The sequence below is a fragment of the Scyliorhinus torazame genome, chromosome 22 (genome assembly GCF_047496885.1).
Source record: "Scyliorhinus torazame isolate Kashiwa2021f chromosome 22, sScyTor2.1, whole genome shotgun sequence".
Taxonomy (NCBI): Eukaryota; Metazoa; Chordata; class Chondrichthyes; order Carcharhiniformes; family Scyliorhinidae; genus Scyliorhinus; species Scyliorhinus torazame.
In genome coordinates this window covers 46,593,027-46,618,310 of record NC_092728.1, presented here as the reverse complement: position 1 = coordinate 46,618,310, position 25,284 = coordinate 46,593,027, and the positions used below count along the sequence as shown (strand labels likewise).

Sequence of the window (25,284 nt, the reverse complement as noted above, 5' to 3'; positions counted from 1 at the left end):
ATAGAAATGCAGTTTTCTCATGGTCTCACAACAAATCGCTTATCCATGGGATGGTGATTGAAGGGCGGCTGTGACTCTCCTCCGCTCACCAGTGTAAAGTTGACAAACAAGACCTTGCTTTAAGAGTTTGTGTGTGTGTGTGAAACACATCTCTCGTTACTTTGTTTCCCTCCGGCTCTTGGAGTTTTGCAAGTGTCATTTGTAACCTGCTGAATCAATGAGCGAGCAGCGAGTTTGCTGAATGTTGCCGGCAGCTGCTCTCTCCTGTATTTCCTGAATTGCCAGTTTCAGCTCCTCTCCTTTTCCCGGTGACCTTTGTCTCCATCCTGTATTTCCGCATTCACCTGTGCGGGGCCGGCCGGCCGCTCGCTGCTGTCTGACCATGTCCCAGCCGGAGAGCGGCCACCCTGAGCCGGGGCAGCCGGCAGCCTGCCCCAGGTGCCGGCAGGAGGGGGACCAGAGCCGCCCACCCTGCTGCACCTGCCGGCGGCCTGACCTCCAGCAGCTGCCCGCCTCCCGGGCTCCGGAATGCGGCGACTGTCCCGTCCACCGCGGGCAGCAGGGCTGGTTCTGCTACACCGAGGGCAGGGCGGTGTGTGCCCACTGTGCCATCCCAGGACCCTGCAGCAGCCACCTCGGTACCACCATCGGGGAGGCGGCGGAGCGCATGAGGGTGAGTGAGAACTGGCTGAGGGGGCATCAGGGTGAATAAGGGCAGGGAGCATCAGGATAACTGTACCCAGGGCATCAGCCAGGGGTCTCAAGGGACAGAGCCGCCTCATCTACCCGGTTCAGGGGCATTAGGGTAAGTGAGCACCAATGGGTCATCAGCATAATGGTACCCAGGACACCTGACAAGGTTCAAAGTATAGAGGGCCCAGGACAGGTTGTGGATTGGGCTCAGTGAGCAGCTTGGGACTGTGCTCTAGTGGGATCTGAAAAACTATCCTTGATGTTAGTTGCAACTCGGCTGGTAGCACCCGTGGGTCACAAGGTCCAGGGTTTGAACAAAAACAGATCAAAGTTGATACTTCAGTGCATTACTGACAACGTGTTGCCGTGGTGTAAAAGCTTGTAAAAGACTCCTAATCCTATCACTAGAGCAAAGAACATACAGTGCAGAAGGAGGCCATTCAGCCCATCAAGTCTGCACCATTCAGCCCATCTAGTCAAACCCTCACTTCCACCCTATCCCCGTAACCCAATAACCCCTCCTAACCTTTTTTGGTCACTAAGGGCAATTAATCATGGCCAATCCACCTAACCTGCACGTCTTTGGACTGTGGGAGGAAACCGGAGCACCCGGAGGAAACCCACGCAGACGTGTGGAGAACGTGCAGACTCCGCACAGACAGTGACCCAGCAGGGAATCGAACCCGGGACCCTGGCGCTGTGAAGCCACAGTGCTAACCACTGTGCTACTGCGCTGCCCTAAAAGAGCTGGGACGTTCTCCCCGGTGTCCTGGTCAGTATTTATCCCTCAATCCACATCATCAACACAGACTTTCTGCTCATTTCTCACATTACTGCCTATGGGAGTTGGCTGTGTCAATTGGCAGACTCATTTCCTACAGTGACTACATTTCAAAAATTACTTCTGTGAAATACCTTGAAACATCTGAAAAGCAAGTCTTTTTATTTCTTTTTTATATCTTTCATGGAGAAGAGTGCCACGATTTTTATAATTTCTTGGTACTCAGATCATTCCTGCAAGTCCCCTTGTGTTGTTTCTCGAGTAACGGTGCCCAGGGCCCCTGAAAGGTGACTCCTGGTATCGGAGCCCTCTCGTCCATCAGCCTTCGAAGGGTAATGAGAGCGGAGAGGAACATCGGTGATGGAAAATCCAATTAATATGTGGCGATTAGCTCATTCCCCTCCTCCCTGCCCCCTCTGTTTCTGCTTTCCCAACCTTTTTGATGGGATAGATTGGAATCCTCACGAGGATACGGTCGGTCGGTTCTTTGCTGGGATATGTAATTTTCGTATCACAGGCCTCTCACTGCAATGTCAGCCTGGACAGCGGGTTGTGGACTGTTTCACTGGTGGGGACATTACAGCCGTGCACCCTGAGGGCCACTCGGCCAAATGGCAGGTTAGGGAGGGGGCAAAACATTCTGTGTGCGGCCTTGACGGAACAGACTGTAGAACACAGCCTGGATGTCTCAGGTACTCACTGAGCCAGCAGTGGTGCTGTGTCCCCACTTTGAAACAAGAATCATCTAAATAGAGTGTATTGCTGATCAATGCGAGTGATTGATATTCCAACCATGGAAAACTTGGCAGAGCTTCACATGGGCAAGTATTGATTGCTCATTTTACTGCTTGTACAAACTGTTGGCAATGTCTTGGGGGTGGTTTGCATTTAATTAGTATGATTAGTTTCCCTATCTCCTTAAGTTGGTGAGGGGCCCTGGCTATATGCCCCCCCTCCCTCCCATGCCCCCCCTCCCTCCCACTCCCCCTCCCTCCCTCCCACTCCCCCTCCCTCCCTCCCACTCCCCCTCCCTCCCTCCCACTCCCCCTCCCTCCCTCCCACATGCCCCCCCCTCCCTCCCACGCCCCCCCTCCCTCCCACGCCCCCCCCCTCCCTCCCACGCCCCCCCCTCCCTCCCACGCCCCCCCCTCCCTCCCACGCCCCCCCTCCCTCCCACGCCCCCCCTCCCTCCCACGACCCCCCTCCCTCCCACGACCCCCCTCCCTCCCACGCCCCCCCCTCCCTCCCACGACCCCCCTCCCTCCCACGCCCCCCCCTCCCTCCCACGCCCCCCCTCCCTCCCACGCCCCCCCTCCCTCCCACGCCCCCCCCTCCCTCCCACGCCCCCCCTCCCTCCCACGCCCCCCCCTCCCTCCCACGCCCCCCCCCTCCCTCCCACGCCCCCCCCTCCCTCCCACGCCCCCCCTCCCTCCCACGCCCCCCCCCTCCCTCCCACGCCCCCCCCCTCCCTCCCACGCCCCCCCCCTCCCTCCCACGCCCCCCCCCTCCCTCCCACGCCCCCCTCCCTCCCACGCCCCCCCTCCCTCCCACGCCCCCCCTCCCTCCCACGCCCCCCCCTCCCTCCCACGCCCCCCCCTCCCTCCCACGCCCCCCCCTCCCTCCCACGCCCCCCCTCCCTCCCACGCCCCCCCTCCCTCCCACGCGCCCCCCTCCCTCCCACGCCCCCCCTCCCTCCACGCCCCCCCTCCCTCCCACGCGCCCCCTCCCTCCCACGCCCCCCTCCCTCCCACGCCCCCCCTCCCTCCCACGCCCCCCCCTCCCTCCCACGCCCCCCCCTCCCTCCCACGCCCCCCCCTCCCTCCCACGCCCCCCCTCCCTCCCACGCCCCCCCCTCCTCCCACGCCCCCCCTCCCTCCCACGCCCCCCCCTCCCTCCCACGCCCCCCCCTCCCTCCCCCTCCCTCCCACGCCCCCCCTCCCTCCCACGCCCCCCTCCCTCCCACGCCCCCCTCCCTCCCACACCCCCCCTCCCTCCCACGCCCCCCCCTCCCTTCCACGCCCCCCCCTCCCTTCCACGCCCCCCCCTCCCTTCCACGCCCCCCCCTCCCTCCCACGCCCCCCCCTCCCTCCCACGCCCCCCCCTCCTCCCACGCCCCCCCCTCCCTCCCACGCCCCCCCTCCCTCCCACGCCCCCCCTCCCTCCCACGCCCCCCCCTCCCTCCCACGCCCCCCCTCCCTCCCACGCCCCCCCCTCCCTCCCACGCCCCCCCTCCCTCCCACGCCCCCCCCTCCCTCCCACGCCCCCCCTCCCTCCCACGCCCCCCCCTCCCTCCCACGCCCCCCCCTCCCTCCCACGCCCCCCCCTCCCTCCCACGCCCCCCCCTCCCTCCCACGCCCCCCCCTCCCTCCCACGCCCCCCCTCCCTCCCACGCCCCCCCCCTCCCTCCCACGCCCCCCCTCCCTCCCACGCCCCCCCCCTCCCTCCCACGCCCCCCCCTCCCTCCCACGCCCCCCCCTCCCTCCCACGCCCCCCCTCCCTCCCACGCCCCCCCTCCCTCCCACGCCCCCCCCTCCCTCCCACGCCCCCCCTCCCTCCCACGCCCCCCCCTCCCTCCCACGCCCCCCCCTCCCTCCCACGCCCCCCCTCCCTCCCACCCCCTCCCTCCCACGCCCTCCCTCCCACGCCCCCCCCCTCCCTCCCACGCCCCCTCCATCCAGTAAGGGGCCCATGTTGTAACATATAATTCCTATCCAATCTGACACTTATTAGGACTCTACCCAATAATCCTTTGTAATCTTGGGCAGGTGGTGGGATTCTCCCTGGCCACCAGCTCCGGGGCGGGAATCGTTGTGGTCCACAAAAACCGGGCGCAATCCCCAAAACGGGATTCTTGCAGATGTCAAACCCGTTGTGAGTCTCCCAGCCTGCCCTGCCGGCCCCGACAGGGTTCACGCCCACAGGCAAGAACATGCGGACGACCTACATAAACCTAATTTCTATATCATTATCAGCCGGGAAGCCTGATTCACTGCCTCCTAGGATGCCCCCCCCCAAAAAAAAGCTGGAGTCACATGGGTGTGATTTGGTGCAAGTCCTCAAAAGTGGGGACCAGGCGCCATGGACTCCTAGGGGAAGCAAGGTGGTAAGTACCTTTCATTACTGTATTCTGGGATGCAGAGCGGGCTTTTCATAGTGACCTAGGGGTAATGGGGCTCCTGCTGGTGGGGAGAAGTTGAATTGGGGCGGAGGGGGAGATTGCCAGGACAGGGTGTCATGGCTGAACCTCTTCATGGTGCTTTTAAAGAGTACCAACTCACTCCTTAATTGTTAACTTTCAGGCCCCTGACTGGTAATAGTCTGATTCCTGTCAGTTTCCTGTAAGAGCTGTTTGGTCTCCTGTTCACTTACAATCCAATCATCCCAAGCATCTGGGAACCCTCATAGTTGTATCAACATTCCAATTAAAATGTGATGTTGGCCTTGGGTAATTTCAGGAGCCATACGTTTTGGCACACCTCATTGAACTCCTCTGATTGACAGCTCCAGAGCAGATAAAGGAGGGGATTAGCTGAGGTTAGTTGACTCAAGGAAATGATGCACCAGTAGTTGTTGAAACCTTTTTTTGGCAGACAGCCCATGTCAGATCAAAGACTTCATTGTTGATACAATCAGGTTAAGCTCTATTAAGGCTCAGAGTAGCTGCCACAGCTCTGACAGGAAGGCAGAAGGGTCCCTCAATGAGGAACTCTAGCCCCTCCCCAACCCTCCTTGGGAAACCCAGTGGAAGGGCCACATAGTCAAACACCTTGCAACCACTGGTTGGGCAGGAGGGAGTGTGACGTTTGAAGCTGTTCAGAGCAAGAGGTGGGGGCAAGTCACTAACAGTGACAGGGCTGCAGTGTCGAGTCAATGTCCTGGTGGGGTCTGATAGGGAGTGGGGGTGGGGGGGTGCCATTCATTGTTGAAGTGCCAGGCCCTACAGTGGCTGCCCCGCTGTCTGGAGTGTTGCTACTTGACAGGAAGAAGGCGGCATGACCTTCAATCCCGATCAACCACCGAGCATCCTTTCTCACCTCAGAGCATCTGTGTCCTCTCAAATTCCCGCTAGCCTCGAGCCTCCTATCAACTGTCCATCGTCAATGATAAACCAGCTATCCCCCCAGGCTCAAAACCTAAGTATGGCTCAGGGGAAGAGGCAGTCATGGTGTTACGACACCCTGGGCTAGTGCCCCACAGGTTCCAGAGTCCCAATGTAAGAGGGGGTGGGCGGTTTCTGAGAGTGATGCAGGTGGTCCGGGTGTTAGAAGGTTGTAGGGGTTTAGGGTAAGTTGCCTAAGGTTTGGGATGGGAGTGATGGCATACAGGTAGGTGCTCACCCTGGCAGCTTGAAGGAGGTCAATCATCTCCTAATGGCATTGGAGGCCAGTCCTACTCGTGACGCTGCCAGCACTTCCAGCATCTGCCACCTCATCCCAGGCTTTGGAAATCTGCCCACGCTGGGGAATAGGGTGGCCCTCCTTTCCTCCACCGCTTCCAGTTTCCAACATCCTCTCGATGACGGCATCCAGGTCTTCGTGTAGCCATCCTCTTGGCTGAAGTGACAGTCCGTGCTGTGGGCAGTGTTTAAATGCTGCTCCCGCTTGCAAAGTGCTGACAGCTGATTCCCGACTCCAGCAAATCACCCACCTGGGGAGCCGGGAATACTGTGCGGTTCATGTGGGGGGAGAGATGGCCCATTTGGATGACCTGAATCGGGCCCATTCAGCGCTGTCCTGATTCCCTGCTGGCGGGAGACTTAGACTCAAAACTGGAGAATTGCACCCCTTGTGTTTCTCTGCTTCCTCTCGGACCTGACCAAGTGCACTCTTCTCCTCCCTTACAGTCTGGCCTCAGGTCTCTCGGTATGATGCTGGTATCTTGCGGGACATCAGATGGAGTGAGTCACTGGCTCCTTCCTAAACAATACACTCATTCAAATCATTTCAGCCATGGCCCGACATGGCTCAGAGCTGTTGATAATTTTTCCCTCATTATCAGAGACACATGTGGGGGTGAATATATTCCTGTATGGTTGCGGCATTAAAGAGAGCGAGGAAATAAAGTGCAGGACGTTGCAGTTATATTGAGGAGGCGGTGCTTCTACTGAACTACTAACAAGTGTTTATATCTGAGTGGCTTGTTTGACAGTAGAGACAGTAGCATTTCCCTTGTCCGGGCTAATATTATCATCCAGGCTACATCACTAAAACAGATTCTCTGGCCATTTATCACGTTGCTGTTTATGGAACTTGTTGGTTTCGTGACCTAAAATACTGCAGATGCTGGAATCTGAAACAAGAGCCTCGGACGCTGAAAAAACTCAGCAGGTCTGCCGGCAGCTACCAGGAGAGAAAGCAGTCATGGACCCTGCTTCAGACCGAAGGGTCCGACCAAGCGTCCAGACTCGAAACGTTAACTCTTTCTCTCCTGTTAGATGCTGGCAGACCTGCTGAGTTTACCCAGTTCCCTCTGTTCTGGTATCCTTCCTCAGAGTTGGTTCGCAGTCCTGACGATGTGGTCTGGCCTGGAGTTTGTTTGGCTGAATCAGGGCTTCTTGCCCCTTCCTCAGCTGGTTCTGGGGTCCCGAGTCCCACTTTGGAGATATGAACACCAACATCCGGGCTGACACCTCTAGTGCAGTTCCGCCATCACATGGTCAATGAATGAACAGAGCTCATTGCCCTCAATAGGATGTAAATCTGTCATAGTCGGTAATAATTAACCCGCAACATTTTCAGATTGTTTGGAGCATCTGCAGGAAAGCCATGTGAGCGCAACAGAAAGGGATCTTTGTTCTTAGAGATTTTTAAAATGCCAACTTTCATTTTTAAAATGTTCCTTCCTGCCTCTTTTAGCCCTCTCTCTCTCTTGCCCTCCCTATTTCTCTTTCTATACCTAACTGAACTCTGTTCACCTGGTTTCCTGCTTCTCTTTATTCTTTTACGGATGTGGACATCACTGGCGCGGTCAACATTTGTTGCCAATCCCGAATTGCTCTTGAGATCGTGACAAGCCGCCTTCTTGAATCGGTGCAGTCCCTGAGGTGTAGGCACGCCCACAGTGCTGTTAGGGAGGGAGGATCTTTGTTATTCCTCCATTTCTTTATCAATACTTAAATCTCATTGGTTAAGGAGATCCCATCATTCACTAAGGTCACCGATCCCTTGTCTCCCATATTAATGAGGTTGCCAACCCTCCAGGATTGGCCTGGATTCTCCAGGATTTGAAGATCAATCTCCAGCACACTGCTGTATGCCACCCTGAAGAAAAATCATCGGGACATTTAAAAAGAAGTGTTTTTTGGTCGTCATTTTCTTTGAACATTTCTCTTTGCCAGATGTAAAAATATTGAAAATGGGGGGAAAAAGCTGCTTGGCTGACAGTCTGTCATCATTCACTTGGGCAACGCATCTTTTTGCTTTCCAATTTACATAGGTACGCAGTGTGTCACAAGGATGGATGTGTTGGCCAACTAATGGCTGGAGTGTGGGGGCTGAAGTCATGTGATGAAACCTCTGGGAATATATTTAATCACAGTTGGCAACTCTACGTTATCAGCTTGTGCCTCCAGCAAGTTAGAGCACCGGAAAGCCTTGAGTTGAAATGTGCAGAAAATAATCTAATATCTCACACCAGGAGATGGCCCACTCCAGCAAAATGTGAGGCCATTATGCACTGTACGCATAAGCCAAGTCCGGGGCGGCACGGTGCCACGTTGCTGCCTCACAGCGCCAGGGACCCAGGTTCAATTCCAACCTTGGGTGACTGTGTGGAGTTTGCATGTCCTACTTGTGTCTGCAAAGGTTTCCTCCGGGTGCTCAGGTTTCCTCCCACAGTCCAAAGATGTGCATGTTGTGTGGATTGGCCATGCTAAATCGCCTTTTAGTGTCCAAAGATGTGCAGGTTAGACGGGGTTGCAGAGGATGGAGTGGGCCTAAGTAGAGAGCTCTTGCAAACTTGATGGGCCGAATGGCCTCCTCCTGCACTGTAGGGATTCGATGATTAACCCCCACACCATAGTGCAGCCTCTGATGGATCCATGAGTGAGTCACTGAGGCAAACATTGAGATTGTCCTGGACTGCTTGGCATGCCTGAATAGATTTATGGAATGTGCGCTTCAACAGTAGCTACTGTTAGACAGGCACAATGGACAAATACACTCACCTCTCCATAATGGAGAGGGACTCTGTAAACTCTGCCCAATGCTATTCAAGGTTCAGAAGGATAAGGTTTTAGAGGATAAAGTAACCAGTTCTGTGCACAGTATATCAATGTTTTAGTTTAAGACTAACTCCCAGGGTCATATTATTTGTTGCAATAGTGAGTACGTTGGTTTAACTTTGGAAGATGCCAGGAATCATGTGAGGCAGAGTTCTTTCATGAAGTTCAATTAAGTTTAAAACATGAGGCAGACGAGAAACATTAGCACATTAACTTCTCGATCTTTGGTAGTTCATTGTGTTCCAGTACATCCATTTAGTTTGGAGACAGACTGTTGCAATAGCTGAGAAGAGGAGACTGCAGATTGATTTAGTTAAACAGTAGCTTTATTAAGCCATTCTCCCTCTCGTCTCTCACATACTCGCAATGTTCGCGATGGGGCGAACAGCGTTCCTGTTTATAATCAGGCTTTCTCTGTACAGTATATTTTCACCGTAGAATTGTTTTCTTATCACATGCCTTGACTCAAAGTGCTCACAACAATGGAAGGAAGGTTAACTTTATGTAGTTGGTTATCACAATTGGCAAAATGCTTCTCAAGCAATGCAATCACGATATGTTAGCAAACGTATGGAGTAGATCTTGACTTTGTGTCTTGGCATAGTTTGGGTGATAATGAAAGTGCATTGACTTCAATGGAAATAAAATGGGGAGAATTGTTAAATGATTAACTAATCCCTATTCTACGCTTTTGCACAAAGTCAAGATCTCTCCCCTTAAACTGTAAGGCTATCTGCATCCGAAACATCCGTGTGCTAAAGAATGTAGCAAAAATGATGAAAGAATATATAAAATATATGGGGCGTCATTCTCCGACCCCCCGCCGGGTCGGAGAATGGCCGTTGGCCGCCGTGAATCCCGCCCCCGCCCCCGCCGAAGTCTCCGAAGGGAGAAAAGTCGGCGGGGCGTTAATGGCGCCGCTGCCGCGGAGAATGTCACGGGTCTGCGCAAGGCAGCCAATTTTCGGCCTGCCGATATTCTCCCTTCCGGATGGGCCGAAGTCCCGTCGACGTGATGACCGTTCACGTCGACGTGAATCAAACCTCCTTTTCATCGGCGTGACCCGGTGCTCCAGGCTCACGCCGACCAGCGAGGAGGTGAGTGACGGCCTGGGGGGTTGGCTCTGGGCAGGAAATGGCGTGGCCGCAGACTGATTGCCTGAGGAGAGGTGTGTCTCGGCTTGTGTGTGTGTGTGTGCGGCGAGGGGGGGGGGGGTTGGTTAGAGTAGGCTGGGCTCCGGGGGAGTGCCGGGAGGGGGTCCGTGCCGGGGTGGAGGTTGGGGGTTGTGGAGGGGGTCCGTGCCGGGGTGGAGGTTGGGGGGGGGGGTCCGTGCTGGGGTGGAGGTTGGGGGTTGGGGAGGGGGTCCGTGCCGGGGTGGAGGTTGGGGGGGGGTCCGTGCCGGGGTGGAGGTTGGGGAGGGGGTCCGTGCCGGGGTGGAGGTTGGGGAGGGGGTCCGTGCCGGGGTGGAGGTTGGGGGTTGTGGAGGGGGTCCGTGCTAGGGTGGAGGTTGGGGGTTGGGGAGGGGGTCCGTGCCGGGGTGGAGGTTGGGGGTTGTGGAGGGGGTCCGTGCCGGGGTGGAGGTTGGGGGTTGTGGAGGGGGTCCGTGCTAGGGTGGAGGTTGGGGGTTGGGGAGGGGGTCCGTGCCGGGGTGGAGGTTGGGGGTTGTGGAGGGGGTCCGTGCCGGGGTGGAGGTTGGGGGTTGTGGAGGGGGTCCGTGCCGGGGTGGAGGTTGGGGGGGGGGTCCGTGCCGGGGTGGAGGTTGGGGAGGGGGTCCGTGCCGGGGTGGAGGTTGGGGAGGGGGTCCGTGCCGGGGTGGAGGTTGGGGGTTGTTGAGGGGGTCCGTGCCGGGGTGGAGGTTGGGGGTTGTGGAGGGGGTCCGTGCTAGGGTGGAGGTTGGGGGTTGGGGAGGGGGTCCGTGCCGGGGTGGAGGTTGGGGGTTGTGGAGGGGGTCCGTGCCGGGGTGGAGGTTGGGGGTTGTGGAGGGGGTCCGTGCTAGGGTGGAGGTTGGGGGTTGGGGAGGGGGTCCGTGCCGGGGTGGAGGTTGGGGGTTGTGGAGGGGGTCCGTGCCGGGGTGGAGGTTGGGGGTTGTGGAGGGGGTCCGTGCTAGGGTGGAGGTTGGGGGTTGGGGAGGGGGTCCGTGCCGGGGTGGAGGTTGGGGGTTGTGGAGGGGGTCCGTGCCGGGGTGGAGGTTGGGGGGGGGGTCCGTGCCGGGGTGGAGGTTGGGGAGGGGGTCCGTGCCGGGGTGGAGGTTGGGGAGGGGGTCCGTGCCGGGGTGGAGGTTGGGGGTTGTGGAGGGGGTCCGTGCCGGGGTGGAGGTTGGGGGGGGGGGGTCCGTGCTGGGGTGGAGGTTGGGGGTTGGGGAGGGGTTCCGTGCCGGGGTGGAGGTTGGGGGGGGGGTCCGTGCTGGGGTGGAGGTTGGGGCGGGGGGGGGTCCGTGCCGGAGTGGGTGATGGGAGGGCAAATGAGTTGGTCCACCTGGCCAGGTGCCAGCCTTCAACAGTTGGACCCATGCGGTCCATGCCACCTGGCTGGGGGGAGGAGGGGATATGGGCAATGATGACATGTCGTCGTTCCCCTCCCCCCCACCAGGTCGTCATGTTTTCAGATCATCCAGCGATGTTGGCCGCCGTGGTGGCAGCCGCTCATGTCTATGTTGCCCTGGATGAGGAGGAGGAGGAGGAGGAGGAGGAGCGTGCCAGAGAGGCGGCGCAGGCTGCCGCAGAGGGGCAGGCGGCAGCCGCCCAGGCTGGAGGGACACCTGACCGACAGGACGAGGAGGGGGAGGAGGACGTCGCGGCCCCACGGCAACGGAGGCACCCGAGGGCGCCCCGTGTGTACCGGCCCCGGCAGTCATACCAGGACCTCACGGACCGGGAATGCAGGAGGAGACTCCGGATGAGCCGGGAAACCGTGGCACACATCTGCCACCTGCTGGCACACCTGTCACCGCGTGGCACTGGCGGGGGACACCCTCTCCCCGTGTCCGTCAAGGTTACGGTGGCCCTGAACTTTTATGCAACGGGGTCATTCCAGGCACCGAGTGGGGACCTGTCCGGCATATCGCAGACATCGGTGCATCGGTGCATCCGGGCAGTGACAGATGCCCTTTATGCCATGGCGCACCGCTACATCCGCTTCCCCGTGGACCGGGCCAGCCAAGATGCCCGGGCCGTGGGCTTCTCTGCCATTGCCGGGTTCCCCATGGTCCAGGGCGCGATCGATGGGATGCACGTCGCCGTGCGGCCACCTGCAGATAACAGGGCCGTGTTCACTAATAGGAAGGGGACCTATTCGATGAACGTACAGGTGGTCTGCGACCACCGCATGATGATCCTGCACGTCTGCGCCCGTTACCCAGGCAGTGTACACGACTCATTCGTGTTGTCGCGGTCATCCATCCCCGGCATGTACGAGGGACGCCATCCCCGGCTGAGGGGCTGGTTGCTGGGCGACAGGGGCTACCCATTGCGATCGTGGCTGATGACGCCTATACGGAGGCCACGCAATGAGGCGGAGAACCGCTACAATGATGCCCATGTAGCGACAAGGGGAGTGATCGAGAGGTGCTTTGGCGTGCTGAAGATGCGTTTCAGGTGCCTGGACCTCTCTGGGGGCGCCCTCCAGTATCGGTCAGATAGGGTCGGCCGCATCATTGTGGTGTGCTGCGTCCTGCACAACATAGCCCAGCAGAGGGGCGATGTGCCGCAGGCAGAGGAGGGCGGAGTGGAGGAGCAGCAGGAAGAGGCCCAGTCCTCCCCAGATGAGGGGGATGGGGGCAATGGTCAGGGCAGACGGGGTAGACACAGACGGGTGGCTGTCCACCGTTACCGGCTGGCCCAGCGGGCACGGGACAGACTGATAGACGCCCGCTTCACTGACTAGATGGGCGTGGGAATCGGGTAGTATGGCCACAGACCGCACACCATGACAACAGCCGACCACCCACACCCCCCACCCATCCATCCACCCAGCACCATCACCCCCCTCCCCAACCCCACACACCCCACCCGCATGCACACCACCCCCCCACTCCCAATTGCCGATCCACCGGCGGCACAACGGGCCGGGCTCACCCAGTTGCGGGTGGACGCGTGTCTATCGCAGGCCATGGAGAATGATGACAGCCCGCCTCCGATGAGCTCCTGGCTCTACATCGTTGGACTATGTCTGACCCATGGCCACAGTACCACCATCCACCCGGACCATCCCTGCATGCGGCTGTGACACTGCAGCGCACGGTCCCGTCCTCTGCCCGGGGGATGTTGATGGCGGCCCAGGGGGAAGGGGGCAGACTCACCTGGGGCTGAGGTAAGACCACCCCTCACACACACACTTGCGCTCAACGTACATGACACCCCCGCACACTTTGGACAGAGCACAAAGGCAGCTTCGGTAGGTGTAACATTGACTTTAATAACCAAAGGAGTTCATGCACGTGCCCTAGCGCCTAAAACTCATCTGTGCCCTGCACCCGTGCCAACTTACTCAGTGTCTAATTGTTTGGCCTTACGGGCCCTTTGACTACGTCTACGTGGTTCCCCAGACGGTACAGCAGAACTGGAGGTGGACTCCTGTGATTCCTGCCCTCTGACACTGGATCCCTTTGGCGGCCGTTTCCTGGGGCGTCCTGGCCTAGATGGGCCAGGCTGCGGCCCGGGCGACTGGGATGGCGAGCTGCCAGCCTGTCCTGCCCGTTGCCCACCCGATGCACCTGGGACGGAAGGGGGGGAGTCCGAGGTGTCGCGGTGTACCGGGACCTCCCCTACAGAGGGAGCCGGGACGGACCACACCACCTCCTCCTCCCTCGGGGTGCCCGATGGCCCCCAGGCCTCTACATGGGTGGGGGATGCGAATGGACTGGCCATCCGACGCGCCCCCGACATCTGGCGCTGCCAGTCCTGGAGGCCCGTGCTGGTATCGACAGGGGTCTGCAGGTTTGCAGCCATGGAGCCCAGGGGGTTGTCGAACCCTGTCTGCGACAGTGCGACGCCAGCTCGCACATGGCCACTGGCGCCGATGCCCTCAGCGATGGCCTGCTGAGACTGGACCATGGCCTGCAGAGACTGGGCCATGGCCTGCAGAGACTGGGCTATGGCCTGCTGAGACTGGGCCATGGCCTGCTGAGACTGGGCTATGGCGTTGAGCGCCTCTGCCATCTGGCGCTGGCACTGGCTCATGGCCTCCTGTGAGAGGGCAGCCATTTCCTGGGCCACAGACGCCGCCTGCACGGAAGGCCCCAGGCCTCGCAAACCGTTCCCCATGTCTGACACCGTCGCACCCATTGCCTCCACCGCGGACGCCACCCGTGCGGTGTCAGCCTGGGTGGCACGCATGACCGGGACCACTCCCAGCTCCTGGACGCGGGTGGACTCCTCCACCTGCGACCGCAGCCGCCGCAAGCCACCCGTCACCCTCTTCGCTCGTCTCCGTGTCGGTGGTTGCATCGGATCTATGTGTGGGTGTGGTAACTGCAGGAACCCGGGATCCATCTGGGCGGCAGATGTTCGCTTGGCCTGGGCTGCCCTCCGACCGCCCGGTCCCTCTGCTGCTCCTACCTCCACCTGCTGTACCGGGACGGCTGTGTTGTGCGCACCAGTGAGTGTACCAGACGCCTCATCACTAAAGTGCCCAACCGTGGTGAGTGTTTCTGCGATGGTGGAGGGTGTTGGTGACAGCAGTGGCGTTGTGTCGTGCTCTTCGTCCCACTCTGAGTCCATGGCACTTTGGGGTGGGGGTTCGTCTCCACCCATCCACTCTGAGTCACTGTCCGGTATTTCGTCTTCCCGGGTAGGGGTGTCCTGGGTAGTGCTGTCCCGGGTAGTGCTGTCCCGGGTAGGGGTGTCCTGGGTAGTGGTGTCCCGGGTAGGGGTGTCCTGGATAGTGGTGTCCTGGGTAGTGGTGTCCTGGCTCGGATGTGACGGGGGCCTGTGGCTGCCCCCCTCATCGCTGGGTGGTCGCTCCCGCACGTGACGGGGGTGTCGTCTCCCTGTTGCTCCAGGTCTCTCCGTCTCCCGTGGTCTCCGAGGGGCATCCTGCGGGCGTCGCATGCTGGAGGGTTCGGGTCTCTCCGTCTCCCGTGGTCTCCGAGGGGCATCCTGCGGGTGTCGCATGCTGGAGGGTGCGGGTCTCTCCGTCTCCCGTGGTCTCGGAGGGGCATCCTGCGGGCGTCGCATGCTGGAGGGTGCGGGTCTCTCCGTCTCCCGTGGTCTCGGAGGGGCATCCTGCGGGCGTCGCATGCTGGAGGGTGCGGGTCTCTCCGTCTCCCGTGGTCTCGGAGGGGCATCCTGCGGGCGGTCTGCATCTGCGGGGATGGGTGCCTGGACGTTTGGTCCTGCGATACACAATGAAGCATGCATGGTTAGACATCAGGCAGTGATCAGGTGATACGGGAGAGGGGGATATAGGGGAGGGGGGATATGGGGACGGGCTGTTGGTGGCTCACTTGCTCGTGGGGCCCCGACCTCTGCATCAGCAACCTCCCGGTCGTCAGGTCCGCCAGCCAGTTCCAGGGCCCTTTCCTCGTGTACGGTCAGTGGCCTCTCATCAGCGGGCCCTCCTCCAGTCCTCACATGCTCCCTATTGTTGTGTGCGCGCTTCTCCTGGGGGGGGGGGGTGGTGGCAGGGGTAAAAGGCAACAGTGTTAGGCAGGTATATGAATGCACGCCATCGGTTGCGCGTGCATTGCAGAGGTTAAGGTTAGGGCTGGATTCACTTGGGGATATGGGGGAGGGGGGATATGGGGGAGGGGGGATATGGGGGATATGGGGGAGGGGGGATATGGGGGATATGGGGAGGGGGGATATGGGGGATATGGGGGAGGGGGGAATATGGGGGATATGTGGGAGGGGGGATATGGGGAGGGGGGATATGGGGAATATGGGGGAGGGGGGATATGGGGGATATGGGGGAGGGGGGATATGGGGGAGGGGGGATATGGGGGATATGGGGGAGGGGGGATATGGGGGAGGGGGGATATGGGGGAGATGGGGGAGGGGGGGATATGTGGGAGGGGGGGATATGGGGGAGGGGGGGATATGGGGGATATGTGGGAGGGGGGATATGGGGAGGGGGGATATGGGGAATATGGGGGAGGGGGGATATGGGGGATATGGGGGAGGGGGGATATGGGGGAGGGGGGATATGGGGGATATGGGGGAGGGGGGATATGGGGGAGGGGGGATATGGGGGATATGGGGGAGGGGGGGATATGTGGGAGGGGGGGATATGGGGGAGGGGGGGATATGGGGGATATGTGGGAGGGGGGATATGGGGAGGGGGGATATGGGGAATATGGGGGAGGGGGGATATGGGGGATATGGGGGAGGGGGGATATGGGGGAGGGGGGATATGGGGGATATGGGGGAGGGGGGATATGGGGGAGGGGGGATATGGGGGATATGGGGGAGGGGGGGATATGTGGGAGGGGGGATATGGGGGAGGGGGGGATATGGGGGAGGTGGGATATGGGGGATATGGGGGAAGGGGGGAATATGGGGGATATGGGGGAGGGGGGATATGGGGGATAAGGGGGGGGTATGGGGGAGGGGGGATATGGGGGATATGGGGGAGGGGGGATATGGGGGAGGGGGGATATGGGGGATATGGGGGAGGGGGGATATGGGGGAGGGGGGATATGGGGGAGGGGGGATATGTGGGAGGGGGGATATGGGGGAGGGGGGGATATGGGGGAGGGGGGATATGGGGGATATGGGGGAGGGGGGGATATGGGGGAGGGGGGGATATGGGGGAGGGGGGGATTTGGGGGAGAGGGGATATGGGGATATGGGGGACGCTCACCCTGCCTGCTCTGACGAGGTCATTCACCTTCTTGTGGCACTGGGTGCCTGTCCGTGGTGTCAGGGCCACAGCGGTGACGGCCTCTGCCACCTCCCTCCACAGACGCCGGCTGTGGCGTGGGGCAACTCTGCGGCCGTGCCCGGGATACAGGGCGTCCCTCCTCTGCTCCACCGCATCCAGGAGCGCCTCCACATCGCGTGACTCGAACCTCGGGGCTGAGCGACGGCCAGCCATCAAGTCGGGTGTTGCGGTCGGCTGTTCCGGTCGGGTGGGGGGGAGCTGCGCGGCCTTATGAGCCGTCACGCCATGCAGCGCGTATGACGCTGCACGGCGTGAACCACTGCGCAAGCGCGGATCCCGTTACGTCGCTGCTAGCCCATTTCGGGCCGCAGACTATCGGCCCATTTTTATGACGTGACGCAAGTGGGATTTGCGCCGTTTTTTGTGCCGATCGGCGGAGTTTCCGCCGATAACGGAGAATTTCGCCCATTCTCTTTATTTATACTGCTTGTCTTTCAATTTCTCTCTTTTTCTCTCTCACTCTGGAATATCTTTTCTGTTTCTTTTACTTATTTTCCAAAATATACTTCAATGAAAAAAAATGAAGTACATTTCATAATGGTTAAAATTTGACATTACATGAAGTGCAATACAGATGAGTTTCTTTCGGTACAGTGCGTGAAGTGCCTCACTACACTTGCCATTCAAGGTTCTTTTGCTTCGACCATTAACTCTTGCTAGTCTGGATACTGCCACTTGCCCTGCTTGTCAGTGTAGCCAACTAGCTGCCTTTCCCCTATTACTCCCCTGCCCAGTGTCCGTTCCTTCTTTTCAGAAGACATTATGCTGAGATATTTTGCTCCCTGAGGACAAATACCTTATGGTTCCCTGCCCGTGGCTAAGTACCCATCTATGAACATGGGCAGTTTATGCTGACAGTTGGATAGGTGAGAAATACATGACCGTGTAAAAACACGTATTCCGAGTGGTTCATTGTTTGATATGAAAAAGCTCTATGTCAATTCTCTCCTTGCTTCCATTGTTTTCTCAGTAAATTTCAAGACAGGGGTATGATAGAAGATACAAAATGTGTATTAAAGGCCTGATTATAATCAGGGATGTTGTTAGTTGCAGCATCATGAATAATACAGTGACTTTCACAACAACGTTTATTTATATAGCAACTTTAACATTGTAAAATGGGCGGCATGTGGCGCAGTGGTTAGCACTGGGACTGCGGCACTGAGGACCCGGGTTCAAATCCCAGCCCTGGGTCACTGTCCGTGTGGAGTTTGTACATTCTCTTCGTGTCTGCCTGGGTTTCACCCCCACAACCCAAAGATGTGCAGGTTAGGTAGATTGGCCACGCGAAATTGCCCCTTAATTGGAAAAAATAAATAATTGGGCACTCTAAATTTATTTTTAAAAATAAGTTCATAAGATATAGGAGCAAAATTAGGCCATTCGGCCCATCGAGTCTGCTCTGCCATTCTATAATGGCTGATATATTCCTCATCTGTTACGTACAATGCTACAGACCAAGAGCTGGATTGCAAAATCAGCCAGAGCATCTCCTCCCTGGAACACATGACCTAGGAGCAGGAGCAGGCAATTTAGCCACCTGAGCCTAACACCCTCAATGTGATCATGGCTGATCCCATCCTGGCCTCAACTCCACTGCCCTGCCCGTCCTCCCTTCAACCCATTACCAATTTAAAAATCTGTCTAACTCCTCCTTACATTTACTCACTGTCCCTGCATTTGCCGCACTCTGGGATAGCGAATTCCACAGACTCCCTGTGGACTCTAGAAAGCATTAGAAAGGCTGCAGAGGAGAGTCACCAGGATGTTGCCTGGGCTGGAGCGTTTCAACTATCAAGTGAGACTGAGTATTCTGGGGTTGCTTTCCCCAGAGCAGAGAAGGCTGAGGGGGACCTGATCAAGATGTACAAAATTATGAGGAACATAGAGAGGGTGGCAGAAAGGTACTTTTCTCCTTGGTGGAGGGGCCAATTACCAGGGGGCATAGATTTGAAGTATGGGGAAGGAGGTTTAGAGGGGATGTGAGGAAAAACCTTTTCACCCACAGGGTGGTGGGAATCTGGAACTCGCTGCGTGAAAGGGTGGTAGAGTCAGTAACCCTCACAACATTTAAGAAGTATTTAGATGAGCCACAGCATACAAGGCTACAGCCCAAGTGCTGCAAAATGTAGACAGGGCGCAGACATGATGGGCTGATGGGCCTCTTTCTGTGCTGTAAAAATCCTGTGACTCTGTAAATGTGACTATGAAATCATTGTCGATTGTTGTAAAGACCCATCTGGTTCACAGGTGTCCTTACCTGGTATGACCGACTCGTGGCTCCAGGCCTACAGAACAATTAACTGCCCTCTGAAATGACCAAGGAAACCACTCAGTTCATGGGGAAGTTAGTGATGAGCAACAAATGCTGGCCTTGCCAGCGATCCACTAAAAGAATAAAAAAAATTTAAGTACTTCCAAAGAGTGGTCACCATCAGAATGTAGGAAAGGGAATAGCCAATCGGAATGCAGCAGGCTCCCACTAACAGTCATGTGATAAATAATCAGTGATGTTGGTTGAGGGACACATGTTGTCCAGGACATGTGGAGAACTGCCCTGCTTTTCTTCAAAATAGTGCCATGGAAGCTTTTATGTAGATGGGGGTGAACCTTGGGTTAACATCTCAGCACCGCATTCTGAAATAGAACGTGAATCCACTACCTTTTGATTCAGAGATGTGAGTGCTACCAACGAGCCAAGGTTCACACTTTAATATAGCTGTTCAAACAAACATAAAATCACTAAATATTAACAGAGTTAAAGTTAGGCTGTTTAAACCTGTGTTAAAGGGGAAAATATCACTTCACATATACTGTAAAACAAAGCCCTGCATATTTTGATCTCTCAAGTTACAAATTCCTTCGTTGTCATAAGATGTATCTGCTCCTTGTGTCTGCGTGGGTTTCCTCCAATGCTCCGGTTTCCTCCCATAAGTCCCGAAAGACGTGTTAGGTGAATTGGACATTCTGAATTCTCCCTCAGTGTACCCGAACAGGTGCCTGAATGTGGCGACTAGGGGCTTTTCACAGTAACTTCATTGCAGTATTAATGTAAGCCTACTTGTGACACTAATAAAGATTATTATTATTATTACTGATGCCCACAGTTTGATGTTCCTTCCCACTTGCCCAGTTTGAAAGAATAACCGTGTCATTCTTTTCTCTCCCCAGAATAATCTGGTTGACGTTTGTGAGAAATTACAGCTGAGATTAGCCTCGGTGGAGAAATTCACGGCAGAGACACTGAGCAACAAAAGCCAAGGTGTTAAGGCAAGTGCCCTCCATTCGCTGCCCCCGCTCCAGTTTCTGGTCTTGGGCAATGTACTCCCCTGTACTGGAAGAATTATTTTTTACAGATTGGCTTTCACGGGGAATTGGATATAGATTAAAAAGGAAGAAAGTGCAGGGGAGCGGGGAAGAAGCAGGGGAAATAGGAATATTTTTATTCATTCATATTATGTGGGTTTCATTGGCAAGACTACCATTTACTGGCCATCTTTAATTGAGAAGGTGGTGGTGAGCTGCCTTTTTGAACTGTTTCAGTCCATATGGGGTAGGTGCACACACAGTGCTGTCCAGGATTTTGACCCTGAAGGAACAGCTGATATATTTCCAAGTCAGGATGGTGAGTGACTTGGAGAAGAACTTGCTCCTTGGTGGTGGTGTTCCCATGCATCTGCTGCCCTTGTCCTTCTAAGTGGTAGAGGTCATGGGCTTGGAAGGTATTATTGCAGGAGTGAGTGGCTGCATTGCATCTTGTAGATGGTACACTTTGCTGCCACTGCACATCGATGGCAGAGGCAGTGTGTAAGGTGGTGGATAGTGTGCCAAACAAGCGGGCTGCTTTGTCCTGGTTGGTGTTGAGCTTCTTGAGTGTTGTTGGAGCTGTACTCATCCAGGCAAATTAAAGATTATTCCATCACACTCCTAACTTGTGCCTTGTGGACAGGCTTTGGGGAGTCAGGAGGTGAGTTACCCACCACAGAATTCCCAGCCTCTGACCTGTTATTGTAGCCACATTATTTAAATGGCTAGTCCTGTTCAGTTTCTGGTTAATGGTGACCCTCACGATGTTGCTAATGGGGGATTCAGTCATTGAATGTCAAGAGGAGATGGTTGGATTCTCTTTGTTGGACATGGTCATTGCTGAGCACTTGTGTGGCATGGCTGTTTCTTATCACTTTTCAGCCCAAGCCTGAATGTGATCCAGCTCTTGCAGGATTTGGACATGGATTGCTTCAGTATCTGAACTGGACTGTTAAACTGAAGATTCGCAACAATCTCGCGCCCAATCGAACAGCCTCGTCACGCATGACCCGGGTCGCGATGCGGCCGTTACCCCTCTCGGGAGATTTGTGACGCTCAGGATGCATCGCGAGATCTAATGAGATCTCGCGAGGCGTCGCAATCTGGATCTCGCCCTCACTGGGCGGCATCCTGATTTGCATATTTAAGTGAGCAGTTAGTGGGGGGGGGGGGGGGGTGTCGGATTGTGTCCGGCTGGAGGAGGACTCATGTGAGGGTCAAATCTGAGGGCCCTGGTAATGGCTCCGTTGTCCCCGGGAAAGTATATGAGTAGCCCGGTGGGGGGGGGGGGAGAATCATCAATTAGAATGTGGAATCAGCTGAGGAGGCACTTAAATTAGGGCACATGTCGGTATTGGCCCCGCCTTGTGGGAACATAGGTTTGTGCCAGTAAGGGGGGGGGGGGGAAGCGGGTATGTTTGCGGGCTTGGAGGAGCTGCGGGAGAGGTTTGAGTTACCAAGGGGGAGTGAGTTTAGGTATTGGCAGGTGCTGCATTTTGTGCGGAAGGAACTGCTCTCAGGTGCCACAGTACATACTGCTGGGGAAGTTGTTGCTCCCAGATGTGTGGGGATGTGTTGCGGAGATATATGGGTGATTGGGAGAGAGTGAAAGGGGTCAAGAGGAAGTGGGAGGAGGAGTTGGGGATGGAGATGGGGTAGGGAATTTGGAGTGAGATAATGCGCCAGGTTAGCTCAACCCCCTTCTGCTTAAGGATGAGTCTTATACAGTTCCAGGTGGCCCTTATAACTCAGGCCCAGATGTATGGGTTCTTCCTGGGAGTGGCGGGTGTGTGTGGGAGGGGGTCAGCAAACCATGTCCACATGTTCTGGGGGTGTACAAAATTGGACAGCTTCTGTGATGCGATGTTCGAGAGTCTGTCGGGGTTTCTGGGAGTGAAGCTGAAACCGGATCCTATGGTGGGGATTTTGGGGCTGGCAGAGGTGCTGGGTGTGCGGAAGGCCGACATTGTGGCCTTCGCCTCTGATTGCCTGGTGACTGATTCTCTTAAATTGGAGGTCGGTAGCCCCACTGGGGGTCGCGGCGTGGCTGGGGAATGTGTAGGAGTTCCTCAGGTTGGAGAAAGTTAAGTTAAATTTGCCCTCAGCGAATTGGAGGAGGGGTTTGTAACACGGTGGAGGCAGATTCTGTCCATGTTTGAGGATTTGTTTGTTGGGTGGGGGGGGGGATTAAAAGGGGGAAAATTGAACATCTGTATGTAATATATTTCGTTGGTGCTATGTGGATGTTTTTTGAGGATCTCTGAGCTCTGCAACATTGCACCACCGCAAATACATTGCGTAGTTAGCACAGCACAATTGGAGAACGAGTGCACAAAAATCCGGATCTGCCACTAGTAGAAGACATCACCCATCCACTGAGCAACAAGGTGACTAATCTGGACCAACCTAACCGAGCTAGGCAGTTCCGCTGTGGACCTGTGGAAGGAGCTGTAGTACAACACCAACAACACAGCCCAGAATCAGCACTTGGTTGATGATCCCACTTTGATCCCACGTCAAAGGCTAGGAATCCTACGGAGAGTAACTCACCTCCTGACACCCCCCCAAAAGCCTGTCCACCATCTATAAGGCACAAGTTAGGAGTGTGATGGAATACTTGCCTGGATGAGTGCAGCTCCAGCAACACTCAAGAAGCTCAACACCATCCAGGACAGATTGCTCCTCCTTCCACAAACATTCAAACCCTCCACCACCGATGAATAACGTCAGCCATGTGTACCATCTACAAGATGCACTGCAGTAACTCACCAAGGTTCCTCAGACAGCACTTTCCAAACCTATGACCACTGCCATCTAGAAGGACAAGAGCAGAGATACCTGGGAACCCCACCACCTGGAGGTTCCCCTCCAAGTCACTCACCACCCTGACTTGGAAATATATCGCCGTTTCTTCACTGTCACTGGGGCAAAACTCCCTCCCAAAGAGCACAGTGGGTGTACTTACACCTCAATGACTGCAGTAGTTCAAGAAGGCAACCCACCACCACCTTCTGAAGTGCAACTAGGGATGGGCAATGCCAGCGACGCCCACATCCCATACATTAATTTTTAAAATGGGAAATCCCAAGCTTTAACCTCCCACGCAGCAGAAGGGTACAACTGAACAGGCTTTGCATTGGAGTCGGACCCTGCCTTGACAACTTCTTCCATTGGGGACCCCAGGACTCACCCCTGTACAACTGTTACCAAACGCAAACCATGGAGGTGCGTATAATTAACAAGTGCTCCGAACTGTGCTTCAGCGGCGGTCTCACTGCCCTACACCAGGCTAATGAGGATACTGCCAATTGGCTGAAGAATTTCAAGTTTGACATCTAGCTGTTCATCATGTTATGGATCTGCCTAGCAACAGGTAGAAATCTGCCTAGTGACAGCAGTAGCCAGCATTCAAAAGGCATGATCAGATATGACTTTCCCAGTGACGAGATTAGCAGGCATCCATAGAATAGAATCCCTACAGTACAGAAGGAGGCTATTCAGCCCATTGAGTCTGCACCCACCCTCCAAAAGAGCACCCCACCCAGGCCTACTCCCCCGCCCTAAGCCCGTAACCCCACCTAACCTACACATCTTTGGACTGTGCGAGGAAATCGGAGCAACCAGAGGAAACCCACACACGCATGTGGAAAAAATGCAATCTCCACACAGTCACCCAAAGTCGGAATAGAACCCTGGTCCCTGGCACTGTGAGACAGCAGTGTGAACCACAGTGCCACCGTGCTGCCCTAAATGTTTTAATGTTCTAATATTGAATAAACATATGGATGATAATGGAACAGTGTTGGTGGGATTTAGATTGGTTTCACAGGTCGGCGCAACATCGAGGGCCGAAGGGCCTGTACTGCGCTGTAATGTTCTAAATGAATGGGACATGGGGAGTGCATGCAGGAGGGAGGGCTGTTTTTTGTTTTATTCTTTTCATTGTAACTGGGTAAATGGTCCAGCACTGAAACTCTTATCTCCTAGAAACGGGAGCATCTGCCAATGTGTTGGGAGACAAAACATTCAGCGCATTTCATAAATGCCCCACCTTGCAAATGAGGGAATACAAAGAATTTCCCTTACAATCGTGACAAACCACCGGAACTTTGCGGGACTTTTGAAACATCGATCACATTGAAAGATAATAGAATGAATGAGGTATTCTGTGTCACATCAGGAGAATCAGCTTATCATTTTGAACACACCAACAGAATAACACATGATTATAAGAACATAAGAACTAGGAGCAGGAGTAGGCCATCTGGCCCCTCGAGCCTGCTCCGCCATTCAATGAGATCATGGCTGATCTTTTTTAGACTCGGCTCCACTTTCCTGCCCGAACACCATAACCCTTAATCCCTTTATTCTTCAAAAACCTATCTATCTTTATCTTAAAACCATTTAATGAAGGAGCCTCTACTGCTTCACTGGGCAAGGAATTCCATAGATTCACAACCCTTTGGGTGAAGAAATTCCTCCTAAACTCAGTCCTAAATCTACTTCCCCTTATTTTGAGGCTATGCCCCCTAGTTCTGCTTTCACCTGCCAGTGGAAACAACCTGCCCGCATCTATCCTATCTATTCCATTCATAATTTAATATGTTTTCTATAAGATTCCCCCCGCATCTTTCTAAATTCCAACGAGTACAGTCCCAGTCTACTCAACCTCTCCTCGTAATCCAACCCGTTCAGCTCTGGGATTAACCTAGTGAATCTTTTCTGCACACCCTCCAGCGCCAGTACACCCTTTCTCAGGTAAGGAGACCAAAACTGAACACAATACTCCAGGTGTGGCCTCACTAACACCTTATCCAATTGCAGCCTAGTCTTAAACTCCATCCCTCTAGCAATGAAGGACAAAATTCCATTTCCCTTCTCAGTCACCTGTTGCACCTGTAAACCAACTTTTTGCGACTGCCATCACATACGCGATTCCCACACATATCAACAACATTCTTGAATTGATACTGATTACTTCACTGGTATAAGCAAACTGGAAGATGTTGCATGCAAACTACATGTCGACCTGAATGTGTTCCCTGTCGCACACCAACAGTGACGAATACCATTTCATATCAGGGGAGAGACCGAGAAGGAACTTCAGTGTCTCCTTGACATTGACATTAGAGAAAGTTGGGGTTGAGCCTAATCTGTGGGTCTCACCCAAAAAAGTTCTCAAGAAATCCAAGTGTGTGAACCAGATTAGAGTCTGTGTTGACATGTCGCCAAGCCAACCCATACAACGAGAAAGACACTTGACACCAACATAATACAGAAAGTGAATGGTGCTGAACACTTTGTTAAACTTGACGCCAATGCAGGCTCCCATCAAATTGAACCTGTACCTTAGTGCTCTCCACTCACATCAGACTTTATCGATACATCGAACAGTACAGTTCGG

General features: G+C 55.7%; 1 protein-coding gene across 2 annotated transcripts in view; it reads left to right on the top strand.

The window, feature by feature from the left end:
* Positions 1-243: 243 nt before the first annotated feature.
* LOC140399062 (B box and SPRY domain-containing protein-like) overlaps positions 244-25,284 on the top strand; it is a 48,706-nt gene continuing 23,665 nt past the window's right edge. For both annotated transcript variants that reach the window (XR_011937615.1, XM_072488158.1), the window contains exons 1-2: positions 244-673; positions 19,746-19,844. Coding sequence is in view for 1 of the 2 variants with exons in the window: in XM_072488158.1 (XP_072344259.1) it covers positions 383-673; positions 19,746-19,844 (390 nt within the window). In the remaining variant the exon portion in view is untranslated. The remainder of the gene's footprint in view (positions 674-19,745; positions 19,845-25,284) is intronic.